We start from the raw sequence: 20,725 nt of genomic DNA, 5'->3' as shown, positions 1-20,725 counted from the left end.
CCCTTCATCTCAGGGGCTGTCTGGCGAGGGATCCGGAGCGGAGCTGGCCAACTGAAGAAAGAGGGCGCTGCGCCCGCCACCTGCTTCGCGGCCTCGCGGACCCCGGAGTAACTACCCCATTGCACCCCCCTCCTCTTACCCCAGGTTCGGCTGCGGGCGGCCCACCGCGTCCCTGAATGCCACCCAGCCCCCAAGACAGACGTTTCCCACATTCTGTCCCCTCCCGGCGCTCTGTCCCAGGTTCCAGCACCCATCTCTACCAGGTGTTTCCCCACTTTCCCCAGTCCCGGCGCCCTCACCTACAGTGACCCCCTTCCACGTGGCCACGTGACCTCGCAACCACTTTTATATCTCCCGGTGACCGAACTTCAGCTTCTTTATGTGTAAAGTAGGGACAAGAATCTCTACCACGTTTACCCAGAACGTGACAAGGAGACCAAGAAAAAAAGATTTATTATAACGTTGATTATTAATCAACATTCTGGTCATTGGTACTACTGTTGTCATTGCCAAGATTGGGGGAAGGCGCTCATTCTCCCGGGTTTGGAAGGGCTGCGACTGCGAGCGCCCGCCCCTGCTTCACCCTGCCCGCCTGCACCTGTTCCGCCGTCCCTTAGAAGCCCCAGCCCGGTGACCATCTCCCGATCCGCGGCGCGCGGCGACATGGCGGGTGACCACCGCCTCCTGTTGGAGAACGCGCAGCAAGTGGTGCTGGTGTGCGCCCGCGGGGAGCGCTTCCTGCTGCGGGACGCGCTGCGCAGCCTGGCGGTGCTGGAGGGCGCCAGCCTGGTGGTGGGCACGTAAGTGGCCGCGGGTTGGCGGGATCCAACCTGGCGCTTTTTCTCTAACTTATGCCCTGGGGACCGAAACCGGGTACAAGTTTTCCCGATCCCAGGGAGACATTGGCAGGGCTGCTTTTTAGGCACCTGTTGCTAATAAGTTTGATTGCTTCAGGTTGTCATTCGGTGGGAAAACGCACTCAAGCTGCATATGGCACCGGGACGCATCAGGATCCAGTCTCTGCTGATAAAATATCATTGTCCAACAATCAGAAGGGGTTGGGGTTCTTTCCAGTGCTTCCCGAAGTGTGAACAGCTGCATTAAATGGCCTGAGACTCTTTTTTTTTTTTTTAAGACAGATTTTTAGACCATTCACCTTCCCCCCCTTACCCCATCTCCATCCCCAGATCTTTTGAATCAGCACCTCTGTGGGCGGAGTTCTGAGACCTGAATTGTTACAAATACCTCTCCCCCCCCCCCTCCTGTTCACTAAAACTTGAGAACCACAGCAAACCTTTAGATAGTAATAGTTTGGGGTATTAGGAAATTAAGATTCAGTCACCATAAAACGAGGACATTTTCAGTTACTTTCCTTAAACCTTCTGTGCTTCTTGCTAGAGTGAATAAAAGAGTGGCCAGTTTAGGAGGACAAGTCTGGGCTGGGAATGGGGATTGAATGCCAATTTGAACTGGAGAACAACGTGGCAGGATGGTTGCACAAAAGCAATTAATCTCACCCCTTAGCTGAGGCTGCTTAGGGTTGTGTAAGAGTCTAGCTTTAGGGACTGTGTTTATTTTTAATTAACAAAGGGATAAAAACATTTCTAGTGTTGCTGTCAAAAATGTGATAAAGTCAATTAACATAATCGCACAAAAGTAAGAACCAGGGCTAGTTGCAGGCCATATCTGGAGTCTTGAGGATTCAGATCCCCACTCTCTTGACCTGTTGTGCACAACCCTTCTTCTCCTGTCACTTTGTCACCAATATGCTCCGTCTTTCATGCTATCTATATTCCAGACAGTAGGAATGAGGAAGAGAAAACAATTCTGTTGGCTAAAACTTAGTCACATGGCCACATCAGGCTGCTGGGAGGCAGGGAAATGCATCTTTGTTCTAGGTGGTCTTGTGTCCAGCTGAATTTTAGGAATCTAGCACTGGGAAAATGGGACATTGAAATTAGAGAACAGTTAGCTTTCTCTGCTACACATGATTTGACTTTTTTTCCTTATATGTGCCTGGAGTCACTTTTCCAAAGACAATTTCAAAAAGGAAACACAACAAATACCAACTGATACCAAGAAACACTGATAACATTTTAAATCATTAGCCAGATTTCTCACAATATTTCCCCAAAATTCAGTAATTATTTCTTGATTTTTCTCCAGGGATGGGCTTATAAAAGCCATCGGTCCTGCTGATGTTATCAAAAGACAGTTTTCTGGAGACACATTTGAAGAAAGAATTGACTGTTCTGGGAAATGCATCTTGCCGGGTATTAACCTCTTTTCAGTAAAACCCCAAATGCAGTATTAGTAATGTAAAGAGGAAGAGTACTGTAGCTTGTTTTAAAGAGGATCTCACAATGATATTAAATTATAATAGCTACAATTTATTGAATTTCTACTATGAAATGTCTAGCTGCTTTACAAACATGTTCTCACATTGAATACTTATAACTGCCCCGTAGGGCAAATATCGTTATCAGCATGTTACAGATTAGAACACTGAAGTTTAGGGGTGAACTATCTTACTCAATATTGTTAAAGGGGTAATGGGCAAGTTCTGACTCAAATCCATCCATTCATTCTACTTCCTCCCACTCATGGAAGGAAGAGAGACCAGCTGTATTGTGTAGGTTCAAAAACTGTCAGAAGAATTTTATTAATGCAAACAGGAAACTACTATCTCTACTACCAGAATATACTTTAAATTAGTAAGAGCATGAAACAAAAGACTCATCTCTAGATGAAAAAAGGAAAAGAAAAAAAACACCCTAGCAATTTCAGTAAAGTTCATTTGTATCTTTAGTGATTGACAATAGAATCAGTTTATTCACTGTCATCTCTTACTACATGATCTGCTTTATGGCTTCATGTAATGATCTGAAACAAGTTTCACAAATTTCAAGTTCTATGCAAATGTAGAGGCTAATATTTATATAATACATTTCAACTGTGTACTGCATATATCTGACAGAGCTTCAACTTTCTGGCTCTTGGGAGATAGAAAATAAACCTTATGAGAAAGAGCTGAATATAATAGAAAGTGATATGAATAGAGCCTTGTGATTTTACTCCAAATCAGAACCCAATAATCAACCATTTATTCCATTAGGTATTTTTAAAATCCTGAGAAGATAAACTTTACTGAATTGCATCTGAGTAAACAGACATTCCAAGTAATTACGTTATAGTTTTTCTTTAATTAAAATGTATTTATTTCTTGAAGAAAGATTTATCTTTCTGATCTCATATTTTTCCTCCTCAGGGGTGAGGGTACAGATTGTATGCTTCTGTTTTCACACCCAGATTATTCACTGGTGATATGGTACTTGGTTTTGCTCAACTAATAGATTTGACATCTTGTTTTAAAAGTCCACTTGGGGAGCATGGGTTTACTGGCCAAAAGGAGCTATATTTTATTTTTTGTTTTGGGGAGCTATATTTTTTAAGTAAAATTTTCACCATGTTGAGTCACCTTCCTCTATTAGAGCCTTCCAGTCCAACTGTGCAGAGAGGCCTCTTGTTTCCTCTCTGTGGGGGAACCATGCGGACAAGTTCTTTCTCCTCCTGCCCCTCCAAGATGGCTGACCACCATCGTGCTTTACAAAGACTGGGATGGGATAGCTGGCCTGCCATCTAAGGACTTTCTGATTCTTAACTTTAAAAATGATTTGATTTATTGATTGCAGGTTTGGTGGACGCACACACACATCCAGTATGGGCTGGTGAAAGAGTTCACGAGTTTGCAATGAAGGTAACTGCAATGAATGATGGCAAATAAAAATGAAGCATAAACAAACATAGACAAGTCCTTTTCTAAAGAGTCTGTCGACTGTCGGACTTTGCAACATATGCCTACATGTCGTTTTAATGGATATTTTTATTGGCCTGGACTATGGAAAATAAATGATAACAAAACTGACTAGTTTATAACTGTCCCAAATTTTCATATTAAGCACAGGGTTAGCAGTCATTTTAAGCATAATAGTTCTCAAAAAACTTTAGCTGTGGAATCTTCATTTTAACAGAGCTGGGCTGCCTTGCTCTGTAATTTCTCCCCTCTTTCCCTTCCCCCGATTCCATCCCACCACCTCTGGGAGTCTTTTAAAGGTTCCAGGAAACAGTTTGCAAATCACCATTCATTAGGGTCAAACCAGGAAAAATATATTTATTTTCTTGCTTAAATATTTTATTTATTGTTTTGAGAGAGAGAGAGAGAGAGAGAGAGAGAGAGAATGGTGAGGAGCAGGAGGCATCAACCAATAATAGTTGCTTCTCATATGTGCCTTGACCAGGCAAGCCCTAGGTCTTGAACTGGCAACCTCAGTGTTCCAGGTCGATGCTTTATCCACTGCACTGCCACAGGTCAGGCTGGAAAAATATATTTCTAATAACAAAATAAAATAAGTCTCATATTGTTCTCATTTTTTTCCAGAAAAAATTAATTTATTATGAAACAAACTGTAGTCAACCCTCACATCACTGGTTGAAGTCATTTTTGCATTGTTTGTTTTTAGTAGATTTTTTTTTTTTTAGAGCAGTTTTAGGTTCACAGCAAAACTGAGAGGATGCTACAAAGACTCCAAAATATTATCGCCCACCCCAGGCTTCCCCAGTTTCCACGTCTCCAGCAGATGGTACATGTGTTACAATGGGCGAAACTACATTCTCATCCAGAGTCCATAGCTTACGTCAGCAGTTTTCAACTGGTGTGCCGCAAGGCTTTTGAAAATATGCAATACCTGACTGTTCGTCAGGGACACTGGCCTCTTTTCCCTTAGATTGTCAAATTAAAAAGTGACAACAGCCAACACAATAATAACCATCTGGTGTGAATGAATCAATTTTTTTTTTCAGCAAAAAAGATATTTTTTGGTGTGAAGAATTTTAGTAATTAGTTTATGTGTGCCCTGAGATAAAAAGGTTGACAATCGCTGGTTTGCGCTACTTAATGTTCACTCTTGGTGAACATTCTCTGGGTTTGGACAAATGTATGACGACATGTACCCACCACTGTAGAATCGTACAGAGCGGTTGCAGCGCCCTAAAACTCTGTGCTCCCGCTGTTCATCTCTCTCTTCCCCCAAGCCCTGCAACCACTGATCTTTTTACTGTCTCCAGAGTTTTGTAGCCTTTCCAAATTGGCTTTTATCATTTAGTGATATGCACTTGAGTTTCTCTATACTTTTTCTTCACATTGTTTCTTAAAGTATGTATCCTAACAGCTAAATTGAACTGTATAAAAAAAAGAAAAAATTTCTTCAGATATTGTGTACCTTCCTCAAAAAACTTGATCTGCTTTTTAAGACTTCTTTATTAAATCACAGAATTTCAGAGCCAAAAAGCAACCCTAGAGATTTGCAGTCCAGTTCTCTCATTATATCGATGTGGAAAGTGAGGTCCACAGAGCGAGGTGTGTTGGCTGAGCTCACCAGCTCACCAGGTCAGAACCCAGATAAAAACTGGCGGGGGAGACCCTCCCGGGTGGGTATATTGTGTTGGCACCATGCTCCTCGCTGGGCAGAGTGACAGGACCCCAGTGGGATTCCCACAAAGGGCCTCTTTATTTACTTGTGCCACAGAGGTTAGGCTCCAAACTCTTGTGGCCAAATACTGAGGAGAGGAAATCCCCTTTGGTTTCTTTGGTGGAGGTTTGAATGACTGAGGTGGGATTCCTGGGAATAGCCCAAGGTTTTCTTTTCTTATAGGTGCTGGCGGAAACTTTAACTGGTACACAGTTGGGTCTATTGGGTTGTTAAAATATTGGAACGCTTCTGTGCCTAGTAAATTGCCAATGCCCTGAGACCAGAAGTCTCCACCACATCTCACATCTCTGCTATCCCAGTACTTTCCTGGGACAACCCCTGCCCCGCCCCCCTTCTCTGATCCGCTGGCATATTGATTGTAAATCACTTTGAGATTGCCCCTGCAGGAAGGTTCTGTAGACTTTGCCTGCAATCTCCCTGCATTTGTTCGGCCTAAGGGTGAGCCGTGTGTTCAGTTGGCAGGAGCCACGTATATGGACATCCACCAGGCTGGAGGAGGGATCAACTTCACCGTGGAGCGCACACGCCAGGCCTCGGAGGAGGAGCTGTTCAGCTCCTTCCAGCAGCGGCTGCAGTGCATGATGAGGGCCGGGACCACGCTGGTGGAGTGCAAGAGCGGCTACGGCCTCAACCTGGAGACCGAGCTCAAGATGCTCCGCGTGATCGAGCGCGCCCGGCGGCAGATGGGCATCGGCATCTCGGCCACTTACTGCGGGGCTCACTCGGTGCCAAAGTAACCTCAGGCGGCGGGGACCAGGGTTTTACTCGGGCCTTGAGGGACCGACCGCTCTCTCCAGCGGTCGCTCAGCACTTTAGCTCTGGCAGAGAGACCAGTAGAGGAAGCCTTTGGAAAGGTGTTCTGATTCTAATGGTCCGTCATCTCACGCAAGGTTTTAGAAGGGGGACCCCCATCAGACCCATCACTTTGCTAGTCCCTTAATGATAAGGAAGAGGAAACGCTCAAAGCTCTTTTGGTTAACAGAGAGAAATGTCCCTTGCAGATCCTTTAAAATGACAGATGTTAATCCAGCTTCCCGTAACAGCAAATAAGCACTTTAGAGATGAAGACTAATACCATACCGTGTAGGAGACAGGTCCAATCTTGAAGTCAAATGATTCCAAACATTTTTTATTTTTGTTCATGATGCTTGTTGAGCAGAAAACATTTTTGTTTTATTGTTGTAAATTTTTTTTAGCTTTCCCCTTAATATAAAAAGTTTTTCCTATATGGCTTTACTATAGAGAAAGGCTGTCTCCGTCTACATCTGTATCTGTATCTGATCTGTCCTGGAATTTCTAGAAGGCCACAGTTCCAGAACTAAAAGATTAAAAAAAAATCCAGGACTTAAAAATTCACAGGTCTTCTCCACAGTTTTAGTGCAGTTTTAAGATTTGATAACTTAGATACATAAATGCTATAGACTTACATAAATTATTATTTGAAAAACAATTTATATTTAAAAAAATATTTCATCATATGAACTTTAGACAATAAATTGTTAATGGTGATTTTGTGCATAGCATCTTCAGAGGAGCTAAAAAATTTTAACATTACCATAATATTTACTATTTATAAAACAAATTAAGTAGAAAAAAACACATATACCTAATATTTCCAGTGATGTTTGCTGTATGTTTTTTAGCACTTATACTTCTGAAATTATTAAAGCTTGAAACTGCTCTAAGACTTTGGAGACAGCCTGTCTAGAGGAAACATTTTTTTCAGATGGAGCCTGAGGTGTGCGATGCCTGGGTGTTTCAGGAGGCAGGGCCGTGTGACATGGTGGTCGGGTCTCAGGCTTCGGAGCGATAGCAGACCTGGGTTTGAATCCAGCTGAGCTACTTCCCACGCTAAGGGCACCTCTTAACATCTTTGAAAGTGAATTATTCATCTGTAAAACAGCTAAGTAACAGCCTATTCTATGCAATTGTCTTGAGAATGATACGTAAGTGCTTGTCTCGTCAGGGTCCACGTCTGTCTACTGACCCAAAGGGTTTTCACTGAATGAGAGGCTTCTATGTGCCAAACACAGGGCTCAAGTTTTGTAGGAATTTTCTTCATCTGCCAATGAGGCTCTGCGGTCTGCATCTTGATCTCCAGTGATAAAGCCCGAGGCTCCGAGTATGCCAAATGATACCAAATAACATGTCTAAAAAGTTATGCAGCCAGCAAGTGGTAGAGCTCTGTGTATATTTGACTTCAAAAGCCCAGCCCTCCCTAATATATAACTACCCCAGAATCTTAGTGAAAATTTCAGGGCCTCTACTGTGCTCTTCTCCCCTGTCCCCAAGTGGTGAGACAGGAAGCCTTAGGCAGATGCTTCTAGAAACAGCGTGGAGAAGAAAAAGGATGGTAGTTGGGGCCCAGGTAAGTGGCCTGCAACGGGGTTGCCAGGGAAGCTTCCAGGATGCTCTCCAGGTGTCCCGGACAAGCAGGTTCACTTTTCCCAGCCTGATGGCCTTGCTGGCGTTCCCAGAGGCAAGGCTGGTGTGCCAGACGGAGGAGCCCATTTGAGCCTCTGTGTATAGGGCCAGTGCGGACAGAGCCCAGTCAGTACCTCCGTTGTGTCAGCCTGTCACCGCTGTTAAGAACCCTCAGTTACAGCTTTGATTCTTTCTGTACTTCTCTAAGACTTGAAGTCATTTACCTACAGTTTCTCAGGTTCTCCAACTATATATAAAAAAAAATCCTCTTTCTAGTTTTTTAAAGAATATTTTTGCCCATGGAAATCTTTTTTCCTTCCCTTAGAGGAAAAACTGCCACAGAAGCTGCTGATGACATCATCAACAACCACCTCCCAAAGTTGAAGGAGCTTGGCAGAGACGGGCAGATTCACGTGGACAATATAGATGTGTTCTGTGAGAAAGGTGTCTTTGATCTTGATTCTACTAGAAGGATTCTTCAAGGTGGAAAAGATATAGGGTTACAGCTGAACTTCCACGGGGATGAGCTCCACCCGATGAAGGCCGCGGAGGTACGGCTGACCTTTTCCTTTGTCCACACTCTCACTATGGAAAACTGACCTCGTTTGTTCAAAGACAGGAGCAGCCTCTGAAAAGCAGAGCTTGGGGAACTTTGTTTGGACGCTGTGCACATTGGTCTGATTGAGCCTTGGAATCCCTGACCTCTATGATAAATTTACTTTTTTGCTAGTTATTTACTTTTATTATCACCTGCTGGAGGTGTTAGTAGAAAAAGAAATACCTTTGTGATCTTTACTATATTCACAACTATTTTGGTTGGTACAGAAAGCCATACTGCTACTGACTGATGTCACCTGCAGCTCCTAGGGTCTTCCTGTGCATCATCCAGATGAATTTTAGTGACGCATACCATTAATAAGCATAACATGATTTTCAAATCTGTATATCTTGCCCAGATTTGTATATTCATATTTTCAACAAATATCTGAGTGTCTAAGGTGTGTCAGGCACTGTTGAATTCATCAGTGAATAAGACAGCTCTTGAATGGGGGTCAGGAGCTGAATGAACAATTGCCCTTGTGACGTAAGTACAGATGTAGCTACCCCTCACGGGTCTTAACCACAACAGGTCCTACCTGAGCTCTTAATATCACTTCCAAATCTTGCCCTGTGTTTCCTATCCCAGTGAATGACCCCGTTACTTATCTGTTGCCTAAGTCAAAAACCGATGTCAGTTGGCTCCACCCTCCCCTTCACCTACCACATTTCAACCAACCAGCAAGTCCTGCCAGTGTTCCCCCTGAATGTCTCTAGATTCACCTCTCTTCACCCCTCTGCCTAGATCCAACCACCACCACACTCTCCCTGGATTCCTGTTACAGCTGTTCTTGTCTTCTAGCTCAGGGGTCGGGAACCTTTTTGGCTGAGAGAGCCATGAACGCCACATATTTTAAAATGTAATTCCATGAGAGCCATACAATGACCTGTGTACATTACACATTATCCAATAAAAATTTGGTGTTGTCCCAGAGGACAGCTGTGATTGACTCCAGCCACCCGCAACCATGAACATGAGCAGTAGGAAATGAATGGATTGTAGTACATGAGAATGTTTTATATTTTTAACATTATTATTATTTTTATTAAAGATTTGTCTGTGAGCCAGATGCAGCCATCAAAAGAGCCACATCTGGCTTGCGAGCCATAGGTTCCCGACCACTGTTCTAGCTTGTCTCCACTTTAGTCTGTTTCTTTAATCCATCCCCTAGTGCATCTATCCTTCCTCTCCATTGCTTAAAACCACCTAAAGCAGCGGTTCTCAACCTGTGGGTCGCGACCTGGCGGGGGTCGAACGACCAAAACACAGGGGTCGCCTAATAAAATATGTATTTTCTGATGGATTTAGGTGACCCCTGTGTTTTGGTCGTTCGACCCCCGCCGGGGTCGTGACCCACAGGTTGAGAACCGTTGACCTAAAGGCTTACCTTTGTTTATAGGGGAATTCCAAACTCCTTGCATGTAGACTTGCCAGGATCCAGCCCTTCCCTTGTTTACTTCTCTATCTTCCTCTCTCCCCTCCCCCTTTCCACTTCCTTTACCCTGTCTACCATGAGCCAGCCACAATAAACTACTTTTGGTACACCAAATACCCCATGCCTCTGCATATATTGTTTCTCTACTCTGAACTCCCCCTGTGGCGCTATTTCGAACTCCCATGTTTCACCTTAGCCACAGCTTCTCTGGCGGTCCTTCCCAAACCTCCCCAACAGAAGGTTATTGCTCTTCCCTGCATCTGTCCCACTGTGTTAAACTTGCCTCTGCAGTCCCTACTGGACTGCAAACACTGAGGACTGAACCCATGCCTTACACAGCCTGCTCCCTGGAGGTTAGCACAGTGCCTGGCATGCCGATGACCTTTACTAAATAAATAGCTATTGAATATTTGTTAAATGAATGTAAAATGGGTGGTCAACAAGATACTTTTGGTTGTAGAGAGTGACTCATGAATTATATCAATAGAGGCCAATACCCAGGATAAGCAAATTACATTTGCAAAAATGAGAATGATTCCAAGGTCAGAAAGAGACTCCCCTGAGGGGACATAGTCTGCCCTGTGATCCAAAATGTTCTTAGACCGAGTCAGCTTCTGACAAGGGGTCAGCTTATCCCTGCCCTGGTGTGGAGGAACTGCAGCCTCCCTGGGCTGCAGTGTAGCATCAAATATTACAATCTCCTCTCCTTTCCTTGGGATATGATTTCTTAACATACCACTTTTCATTCTGGGGCCGAGTGTGAGTGTGTGTAAAAATAAGATGAGAAGAATTCCACTTCATTGTGTGGTTCCATGATCATCACAGCATTGCCTCTTCTTGGTTTTTTAACTTTTTTTTTTAATTATAAGAGAGAGGAAGCAAGATAGACTCCTGCATGCACCCTGACTGGGATCCACCTGGCAACCCCCATCTGGAGCTGATGTTCTGCCCATCTGGGGCCATGCTTGCAACCAAGTTATTTTAAGCACCTGAGGCAGTGGCTCCATGGAGCCATCCTTAGCGTCTGGGGCCAATGTACTTGAACCAATTGAGCCATGGCTACTGGAGAAGAAAAAAGAGAGAGAGAGAGAGAGAGAGAGAGAGAGAGAGAAGGGGGAAGGGGAAAGGGAGAGAAGCAGATGGTTGCTTCTCCTGTATGTACTGACCAGGAATCAAACCTGGGACATCCACATGCCATGTCAGTGCTCTACCACTGAGCCAACTGGCCAAAACCTAGCCCAAACTTTTCATCTGGAGAGAAATCGAGCACAAGTAGCATTCTCAAATTATATATATATGATTTCACATTTTTAAAGTTTGTTTTCTTAACTGATCTGTTTTCACTGAGCAGGGGCATTTCAACATACCCAATCATTGTGATTTATGATGCTATAATAGATTTTATTACTAATATTACTCAACATCTTATTCTGATTCATAAGATTCATAAAATTTCCTTTTTTAGCAAAATGTCTGAAGAATGTCAGTAAGCATTTGTGTCTTAGAATAGTTTTTGAAGTAGTGCAATAGCTAATTTTCAAATGAATGTTCATCATAAACCCTTTATCCATTTTGGGGTTTGTGCTTGCGGGAGGTAGTGGGGCAAGAAATCTTAATAATAGAGTGCTGTTTATTTTTGCAAGACAAACTGTATTTTTTTTTTGGCACTTTATTGATTTATTGCTGCTGTTGGTTAAGTCCTCTTGTCTCTGCTCATTCTGCTTAGCTTGGAGCTGAACTGGGAGCCAGGGCAATCAGTCACCTGGAAGAAGTGAGCGATGAGGGCATTGCTGCCATGGCAACAGCCAGGTGCTCGGCTGTCCTTCTGCCCACCACTGCCTACATGCTAAGGTGAGGCCGTCCTCACCCCCACACAAGGGCTGTAAGCACAAGCTGTGAGGACACAGACTTCCAAGATGCTTAGCTATTATTTCATTGCCCTGACAAATCCCTTAGAGATGCAAATCAAGAAAACTTAGCTCGTGGAAGATGCCAATTCTGGAATGATGTTCAGAAATGAGCTACCCCAAAGAAGGAGTGCAGAACTAAATTGACTTTCAGTGGTGGGATTATTGGGAAGGGTGGCTCTTTGTTTTTCCTTTTTACTAGTTTTTGGATTTCCTAAAGAAAAATGCCTTTATAATTTGAAAAAAAAATGAAGTAGGCTTTATACTTTGAAAAACATGCATACTATATTAAGTATGTTAAATAGTACTCAGAATTTGCATGAGCTGTTTTCTGATATGTGCATAGATGCTGTAATTGGGAACCAGAATCCTCATAAATCCAGGGGGTGACAGGAGAGAGGAGCATGTATTTTGTGGAAACTCCCTAGGAATTTTCTGTATGCCCTCTGTGGATTGAATACATTTAGTCCATCTTGTATAACTGCCATTTCTCTAATTCTACCAATTCTGAAACCTGAGGTCTTCTGATTCTTTCCATTGTACCCCTTCCATGACAGCCACCAAGTTTGTGGTCAGGGAGGCCAGCATTCGAGAGGCACTTTATTCTGTTAGGACCAGGTGCTTTCTGTGGGGTCGGTGTATGTGATTTTCAAGGCGGTGATTCTGCAGGGAGATTTTGCCCTTTAGGAGACATTTATCAATGTCTGGAGATATTTTTTTTCTTTGTCACAACTAAGTGTTGCTACTGACATCTAGCGGATAGAAGCCAGGGATGCTACTGAACATCCTACAGTACACTGAACCACCCTCACAACAAAGAATTAGCCATCCCGAGAAATGATTTGTGCCAAGGTTGAAAAACTCTGCTTTAAAGATTGAAAAATAAGGCTTTGCATAACTGTTACAAGGGAGAATTATTTCAGTGCTTTCCTGATACTTATTATGATTCCATACACATACATTAATGTAGACTACAAGCAAGAAATATCAGTCAAAAACTAATCACTTAACCTCGAGTTTCTGTTTCTTCCAGAAGACAAAGGGGTTGGATAGCTTAAATCTTCTTCCATTCTGAACATCTATACTGCGAAAGCTCCAATTCTGGACACTGACATCTTTTTTCCCCTTCATTAGACTGAAGCAGCCTCGAGCCAGGAAGATGTTAGATGAAGGAGTAATAGTTGCTTTGGGTAGTGACTTCAACCCGAATGCCTATTGCTTTTCAATGGTAATTACTTTTAATATGTCTTTCTAAGCAGAGTATCAAACTTCTACCAAGCATATATATAATTTAAAAATATTTCTGTTAAAATGGATCTAACATTTAAAAAAATCTTCTGTAAAACAAGAAAAAAAAAGATATAGATGGTAAGGTAATTGGATTTTTTTGCACACACAAATGCTTCCAAGCACAAAGAAGGGAGAAAGGGTCTTATTTATATTATTTTCTGATTTAGCCTTGGACATTGTGGTTTACAGAAACTCGTTGCCCCTCTTGGAGAATAGGATAAGCTCAAAGAAGTTTTAGTAAGTAGGCGTGGAGGGCAGCTTCATTTTTTATACAATAAGTGATCTTGAAAAGTTGTAAATAAATATTAAATACACATAGGGTAATCTCTATAATAAAGGAATCTTTTCTAAAGCATAGGGACCTTTATGTGTAAGTTTTAATTTTCCCATAGCAATTTAGCCATCTCCACCAGTCGCCGCTTTGTTAGTTTCCTCCCTCACTTTTCTTTTCCCACCTCAGCCTATGGTCATGCACCTGGCCTGTGTCAACATGAGAATGTCCATGCCAGAGGCCTTGGCCGCTGCCACCATCAATGCAGCTTATGCCCTGGGGAAATCTCACATGCACGGGTCTTTGGAAGTTGGCAAACAGGGAGATCTCATTATCATCAATTCATCCAGGTGAGTGTTCTTTTAACTAAGCTATTTTATGTCCATTGTATTATCCAGACCTCCTTCTCCACTAATTATTAGTATTAGGCTCTTTGCAAGCTCAGAAGCTACCCGGTCCCCTCTCTCCCTTTCTATAACAAAGTCTCCCTGCAGGTCCTAAACGATAGGGAAGACTAAGTCTTCCCGTCTCTCCATCCATCTTCACCTCTCTCATAGATCTCCAGGCTTCTGCTCTGTCTGCATGGACGTTGGACTTGCTGTGCCTTCTGGCATGTGTTTTTGTCTTCCTGCTTGGCTTCTGACCTTCTTTTGCTTACTCTGGGCCACCCATGTCCCAACTTCAGCTTGTCACCTGGTTCTGATTCATTACCGTCCTAACTTCTTATTCCTACTGGATCCCCAAATCCTTGCTTCAGTTTTCCTGCCCTGATTTCTTATTACTCACCCACAGTTGGCTGCCATCTGGGTCTCCAAAGGGGTAGTTTGAGTCTTACTGTTCTAAATCTTCCATTGCTGACTCTAATGAGGCTGTTACAGCTCTCGGACCTCATGTTCAACAGAAGAGAGTGGCTCTATCGTTCCACTCTTGGTAGTTATAAACCACTCTGCTGAAAATAATGCTAATGTTACCATTTGTACATTACTTAATTGAATCAAATATTTTAAGATCAAATACTTAAATTATTTTTAAACACTACTTGACTTATCATAGGCTAGTTAGTAATATGTCATTTTTTTTAAAAAGCCCAAATGTTAATGACTAGGTATAAAGAATTTTTTAAAGAATGTATTTTTAAATTAACATTCAAGGACAGTGATAATTTTGACTTGTATGTAATGAAGTGATGTTTGATTTCTTCCTAGATGGGAGCATTTGATTTACCAGTTTGGAGGCCATCATGAATTAATCGAATATGTTATAGCTAAAGGAAAAGTCATCTATAAAAAATGACAGATTAAAGGAAAGAGAAAACTGTTCAATTGCATAAAATACATCAACACGATTATATTAAAAAGTAAGATACCCTAGTAGGTTACCAAAATGATGTCACATAAACCTAAATGTATTTCAGGGTTTTGTTAATCCACTCATAAAACTCAAGGGATTAATTTCTTTTAATTTAATATGCACCCAGACATACAAGCAGGTAAATCAATTTAATGATAATCTTAAAACATTAAATTACTTCATAAAGGTATGTCATAAATATTCTGAAGATTAATATGAATTATCACAAGAACGCATTTGTGGGAAAAAGCAGATTGGCAATTATGTAGACATGGCTTGAAATTCCCATTTTGTTTCTGCTATTCAAATTTGTTTTTCAACAATATTTAGTGAAAATTGGGGGATGGAGGGACATCCAAGTAATTTGCCCCAGAGTAAGCTAAAATGTAGCCTTCTGTAATAAGACACAGTTTTTCCTTTGCCTGCTCAGCTTGTCTTCCTAGATGCCCTCTGGATGCATCAGTGTCCCCTGAGGGAGAGTGGCCTTCCATTTCTGATTTCTTTTCAACCCTAGCTCAAAACAGACTTCACAGCACAATTCCAGACTCTTCATTTTATATACGGGTGCTGGGGACTTGCTGGAATGAATGCATATTGACCAAATCCAAGAATGTCATTTTAAAAGTAGTTTTTAACTTTTTGATTCTTCACATTACAAATGTATAGAAAACGGTTCATAACTCTTAATAAATATGTGCTGCCACTGTTGTTGTTGTCTAGCATGGGGGCTGAGGCTCTATCACTCATATGCTTGGTGAAGGAGTTTTGAGGGGGTGTGGGATCACCTAGTCAACAGTGGGAATTTGGGACCTATGAGATAGTTATGAAGGTCCACACTAAATGTTAGGTCATGCTGAACCCACACCATGCAGAAGTTTATCTTTATACTTCCAGAATATAAAGGCGAAGAGCACCCTATTTTTCTCAGCACAAATAGCATTCATGTCTTCTTTGAAGGAGAGCAGAAGAGGATACCCACTGGGAACTGCCTTAGTCCTCCCAGACCAGCCTTTGTAAGCCCTTGCAGCTCAAGGGAGCTTGCTAGAAATGCAGAGCATTGGTCCCACCCCAGAACTGCTGTATCAGAGTCTACGTCTTAAGAAGCTCCCAGAGGATTCACGAGCCCATTAACTTCTGAGCAGTCCTAGAGCCTAAGGCCCTAGTCAAACCAAGTTTCACCCTGTTCTTCAAAAAACGGGGTCTGATTTGCTGTTCTAGGCCTCACAGCACTATTTCCTCTGCCTGGAATGCTCTTCCTCTCTTCTCTAGGTAGGAAATCAGAGCTAGTCACTCCCCACCCCACCGTGCCTCCTTACCTCGACTACAGTCATTATACCATTGTAATTTAACTGTCTATGCCTTTACATTGTGGGTTAGTAGAGGGCAGGAACCTCGTCATGTCCCCAGGATCTAGTATGGGGGATTGGTTCACAGCAGATTATCAATAAATGAATTAATGAATGGATGCACAATGCACTAAGCACCTGACCTATTGTGGTGCAGTGGATAAAGCATCGACCTGGAACGCTGAGGTCACACTGGTTGGAAACCCCGGGCTTCCCTGGTCAAGGCACATATGGAAGTTGATGCTTCCTGCTCCTCCCCCCTTCTCTCTCTTTTCCTCTCTCCTTCCCTTGCTCTCTCTCTCCTTTCACTAAAATGAACAAATAAAATCTTTAAAAAAAATTAAAAATGCACTAAGCAGGCTAACCGAGAGATGCAGGTACTCTGTGGATTGGAAAGAGCATAGGAATTCTTTAACATAATGTCAAAGGATGACGTTCATGGAGGAGTCAAGTGTTAAAGGAAAACCAAAGAAAGAAACAGTTTCAAGGTTGGGGATGGGGTTGCCATCCTGAGCTTTGGAGGTTGGCAGGATTGTGAAGAGAAGGAAAAGCTCCAAGATAGAACATCAGGAAATGTTCAGAAGACAAGGGATAAGTCTTCCTAGAGTACAGGCTCAGTGGAGAGCTCAGATGACAAGGTGAGGTCAGCTCTCACACGGCTTTGGACGTCAGCCTCACTGGTCAGAATTTCATTTTAAAGTCGGGGAAGGCACTGGGCGTATTTGAATAGGATAGGTCCAGTACAAAAGTGTTGTTGTGGAAATATTAACCTGGTTTCAGTGTACATAGCAGGCACTCAAATATTTGTTGTGTGAGTGGACTCTGGCAAGACACCTGGAACGAGTCCTCTGGCGGGGAGAGCAGGAGACCTCGGGCCCGATGTCCAGGTGGAAGGTGAGATGTAAACCTCTACTCTGTGAGCCACATCAGGCTAGATCAGCATTTCTTGTCTCAACTTTTTAAAATTATTGGGTCACGTTCTCAGGAGAAATAGTAAATTATTTTCTAAAGAATAAGATTGTGTCAGGTAGGGTCGAGTTTTGGAAGAACACAAACCATGTGACATATAATTTTTTTGCCTCTCCCAAATTTTGGTGGTGACATCACCCCCGCTGAATTGAGGATGCAGGCAGCAGACACTGTGGGCGACAGGCGAGGTGACGTAGTATGCCGAAGGGAACACAGAGCTGGAACTTGACAGCTGGGCTTTGATTTTCTCTCTTTATCTGTAGAGATTGAATTTCCTCCAACTCTGAAATTCTACTTCAAAGCTGGGCCCTGCCTTCTGGGAATTTATAATCCAGTTAGGGCAGTAAGAGTGACATTAAACAGAAGAACAAAGGCACAAAGGCAGACAATATTTAGAGCTGATTGTCTTAAAATAAGGTGACCAATCGTCCTCCTTTAGGGAGGACAGTCCTTCTTTTGTAAGTTCTGTCCTCCCTCAAAAAGTATCCTCCTACATGTCCTCCTTTTTGATATTGCTCTAATCTGTAAATGTCCGTATTCAATCAATGCAGAGTTGATCCATTACGTGTGATGTGTGATGTAACATATTTATATATATTTGACATGACGACTCGTCAAGGATCAGTACAGTGCAGTGAGATGCGATTATGCACGCGCTTCTCACGGGAGACCTTGAGAGAGCGTGCGATACACAGAGCACGCAAATGGTTTTGTGTACTTCTTACCAAAACACAACACGGCACATATGACATTGTAGACCCACGATTTCATTCTCAGTGAATGTTCAATCATAGACAGGGAAGCACAATTCATGTTTTATTAATTCATTATCTAGTTAATAATTTCCAAATACGTATAATTTTATTTACAAGTATTTTCCCGAAATTCGAGTTTTAAAGTAAAAATCTAACCTCAAACCATATCTATTAATAACACATTTTAATTAATAGTTGCATAAATCAGACGTTTTTAAATTAGAAAATGATAAATACACCTGAATATCACTCCAAATTAGTGGTTTTGTTTGATATTTAGTTTTACTAAATGAGTACTTTTTTCTTACAATTATTATTAAAAATTAATAGGCATGTAAGCATAATTACAATATAAAATATTACAAATGTTTTTATTATACATTTATATTAGAGTGTTATTATTGTTGCAATGAATAAAATGTTTCTATTTATAATATTGTTTTCTTCAATTTATTTTTGTCCTCCTTTTCATTGTAAAAAAGTTGGTCACCTTATCTTAAAAGGGACTCTTGTGAAACACAGTAATTTTAAAATTTAAATTAGCTTTGCCAGATACCCCGCCCCACAAAAGCATGAGCATCTTGGCCTGTATAACAGTAAGCAGAAGGATAAAGTCAACGCCAGCCTCTTGGAGAGAGATTTTTCTTTTTTTTTTTTTTTTTTTTTTTTTTTTTCATTTTTCTGAAGCTGGAAACAGGGAGAGACAGTCAGACAGACTCCCGCATGCGCCCGACCGGGATCCACCCGGCACGCCCACCATGGGGCGGCGCTCTGCCCACCAGGGGGCGATGCTCTGCCCATCCTGGGCATCGCCATATTGCAACCAGAGCCACTCTAGCGCCTGGGGCAGAGGCCAAGGAGCCACCCCCAGCGCCCGGGCCATCTTTGCTCCAATGGAGCCTTGGCTGCGGGAGGGGAAGAGAGAGACAGAGAGGAAAGCGCGGCGGAGGGGTGGAGAAGCAAATGGGCGCTTCTCCTGTGTGCCCTGGCCGGGAATCGAACCCGGGTCCTCCGCACGCTAGGCCGACGCTCTACCGTTGAGCCAACCGGCCAGGGCCGGAGAGAGATTTTTCTAATGGGAAGTTATTCCAAAATAGGAAGGCACATGTTTTCAATGGGTTCTACTGCAACTGCTTCAGGCAGCGGGAACCTGGCACCCAGATGGCAGAAACCACCGATGAGCCAGAGCCGTCTGCCCTTGCTCACACACCTGGGAGATCCAGGGGGCTGTCCTGGTGCAGTTTCACTTCCCCTACTGTCCCAGAGCATGGATTTCCATGCTCTGGGTGACGCAGACTCCACTTACGTCCCAAGCTTCCCATCTGACTGCTACCTGCTGCTATTGTTTCATCCTCCAGCCCACTGCCTCAGCTACATGCTCTGAGGGCAGGACCATGACCATGTTGGTCACTGTGTGTTTAGCGATGGAAATGGGCCAAACATAAAAATGGTTTCCTGGCATAAGTACCTGCTGGCATTGAAGTTTAGCATATACCTCTCCTTTTTCTCCCTTCTTTCTGATTCTCCTCACTCAAAACCCGGCTTAGCCACCTCTTCCAGGAAGCTTCCCTGACGATCCAAAAGCATTGCAGTTATGGTGCCTTCTCCCAGGACACATGCTTGGTGAGTAATTGTTACTTCATCCCCAAATAGATGGGAAGTTCTAAATATAGGAGCACATGCTACTGATGCATCACAGCTCTGGTACAGTACCCCACAAACAGTGGCTGTGGTAATAGCTACAAGTATCAAAAGCTGGCCAAAACTGGCTTCAGGAATGAGGAAGTTTATTGGCTCACCCTTGGAAATGTCGGAGAAACAGCAGGCTTCTGGACTGACTTATCTGGAAGGTCAGGAATGCTGATAGACCCAGATTCCTTCCTTCCTTCTGCTCTGCCACCTGGTGTTGATGTCACCCCAAGGCCATGTCCCCCTTGGGTCCCGCTGGCTATCAACAGGGATGGGTGCTCCATGCCTCCTCATTCAGGTCAAGCAAGGATGGCTGCCGTGGTTATCAGGAGAAAATGGATTCTTGAAGCTTCCAGTAAAATGGTTCTCTGTCTCACTGGCCCAGCTTGCAACCTCAGCCCTTTCTTAAACTAACCGCTAAGCAGGGAGAACGGCAACACCAGGTAGCAGAGCTGAAATCAATTTCCACTAACTCTTTTTTGTTTTGTTTTGTTTTGTTTTGGTTTTTGGTCTATTGTCAATGTGTAAATTTAATAAATACCTTCAACACAAGTAACCCTCCAAATGCAACGTGATCATGCTACTCAGGAGATAATCGGAAGGTTTAATAAAAAGATAATAATCCAGCGACCGGATACAGAAATGAGACACAAGTTTAACTAAGTATGAAAAGTACCTTTTTTCAAAATTTTCAGCTTATGTGTGGGATTTGATGTATGTGGTAGATTGTTAAAGTAACAGTCCCCAAATCATGCCAAATTATGTGCTCATGCCCTTGAGTACTGCTCTCTCAAATTGACCTTGCCTTGCTTTGGCCAACAGAAACCGCAGGTGCTTGGACAGTCTCTGCACTTTGGGGCTCCCCTCTGGCTGCCCCGAGATGCCAGGGGAGGAAGGCAGGTGAGCCTGCAGGAGAGGAATGCGTGTGCCTCTAACTCTTTGGCTGCTACTCCGTAGAAAAGAGAAAGACTGAGTCAGTCACATTTTCTAAAGACACTTTGTCACAGGTGAATATTCATCTACTACATCTTTCAGAAATTTGATTAGCCACAGTTAGAATAGTCTTTCCCTAAAGACGTTTTGAGCTTTGTTTTAAAAATCGAAGAATACAGTGACAACATAACACAACTAAGTTTATTCCG

General features: G+C 42.9%; 2 protein-coding genes across 4 annotated transcripts in view; one reads left to right on the top strand and one right to left on the bottom strand.

Moving 5' to 3' along the window:
• The window catches only part of CCDC38 (coiled-coil domain containing 38), a 47,159-nt gene extending 46,503 nt beyond the window's left edge, over nt 1–656 (bottom strand). Inside the window, exon 1 of one of the 2 annotated variants that reach the window (XM_066357307.1) lies at nt 599–656. The gene's annotated coding sequence lies outside the window, so the exon portion shown is untranslated. Of the gene's footprint in view, nt 1–139; nt 204–598 lie in introns of those variants that run through there. The other variant, XM_066357297.1, reaches the window with a different exon arrangement.
• AMDHD1 (amidohydrolase domain containing 1) lies at nt 9–15,529 on the top strand. 2 transcript variants are annotated; one of them, XM_066357313.1, is made up of 10 exons: nt 9–144; nt 618–800; nt 2,167–2,273; nt 3,693–3,757; nt 6,005–6,282; nt 8,299–8,524; nt 11,733–11,857; nt 13,048–13,141; nt 13,664–13,824; nt 14,680–15,529. In XM_066357313.1, exons 2-10 carry the CDS (start codon nt 664–666, stop codon nt 14,765–14,767), a joined length of 1,281 nt encoding a protein of 426 aa, XP_066213410.1. In that variant the 5' UTR covers nt 9–144; nt 618–663; the 3' UTR covers nt 14,768–15,529. The 2 variants fall into 2 exon arrangements, with proteins under 2 accessions (XP_066213410.1, XP_066213407.1); XM_066357310.1 differs by lacking the exon at nt 9–144 and having other exon boundaries at nt 377–800.
• The last annotated feature ends 5,196 nt before the right edge of the window (nt 15,530–20,725 follow it).

Source organism: Saccopteryx leptura, chromosome 1 (assembly GCF_036850995.1).
Source record: "Saccopteryx leptura isolate mSacLep1 chromosome 1, mSacLep1_pri_phased_curated, whole genome shotgun sequence".
Lineage (NCBI taxonomy): Eukaryota > Metazoa > Chordata > Mammalia > Chiroptera > Emballonuridae > Saccopteryx > Saccopteryx leptura.
The sequence above is the reverse complement of the archived record's forward strand: the minus strand, read 5'-3'. Positions and strand labels throughout refer to the sequence as shown.

What these genes read in the sequence shown, in the direction of transcription:
- AMDHD1 (XM_066357313.1), top strand. Translation starts at nt 664, where the DNA reads ATGGCGGGTGACCACCGCCTCCTGTTGGAGAACGCGCAGCAAGTGGTG. An exon ending in TTCACGAGTTTGCAATGAAG is followed by an intron (nt 3,758 to 6,004) that starts GTAACTGCAATG and finishes CCGTGTGTTCAG; the next exon opens with TTGGCAGGAGCCACGTATAT. An exon ending in ACCACTGCCTACATGCTAAG is followed by an intron (nt 11,858 to 13,047) that starts GTGAGGCCGTCC and finishes CCCCTTCATTAG; the next exon opens with ACTGAAGCAGCCTCGAGCCA.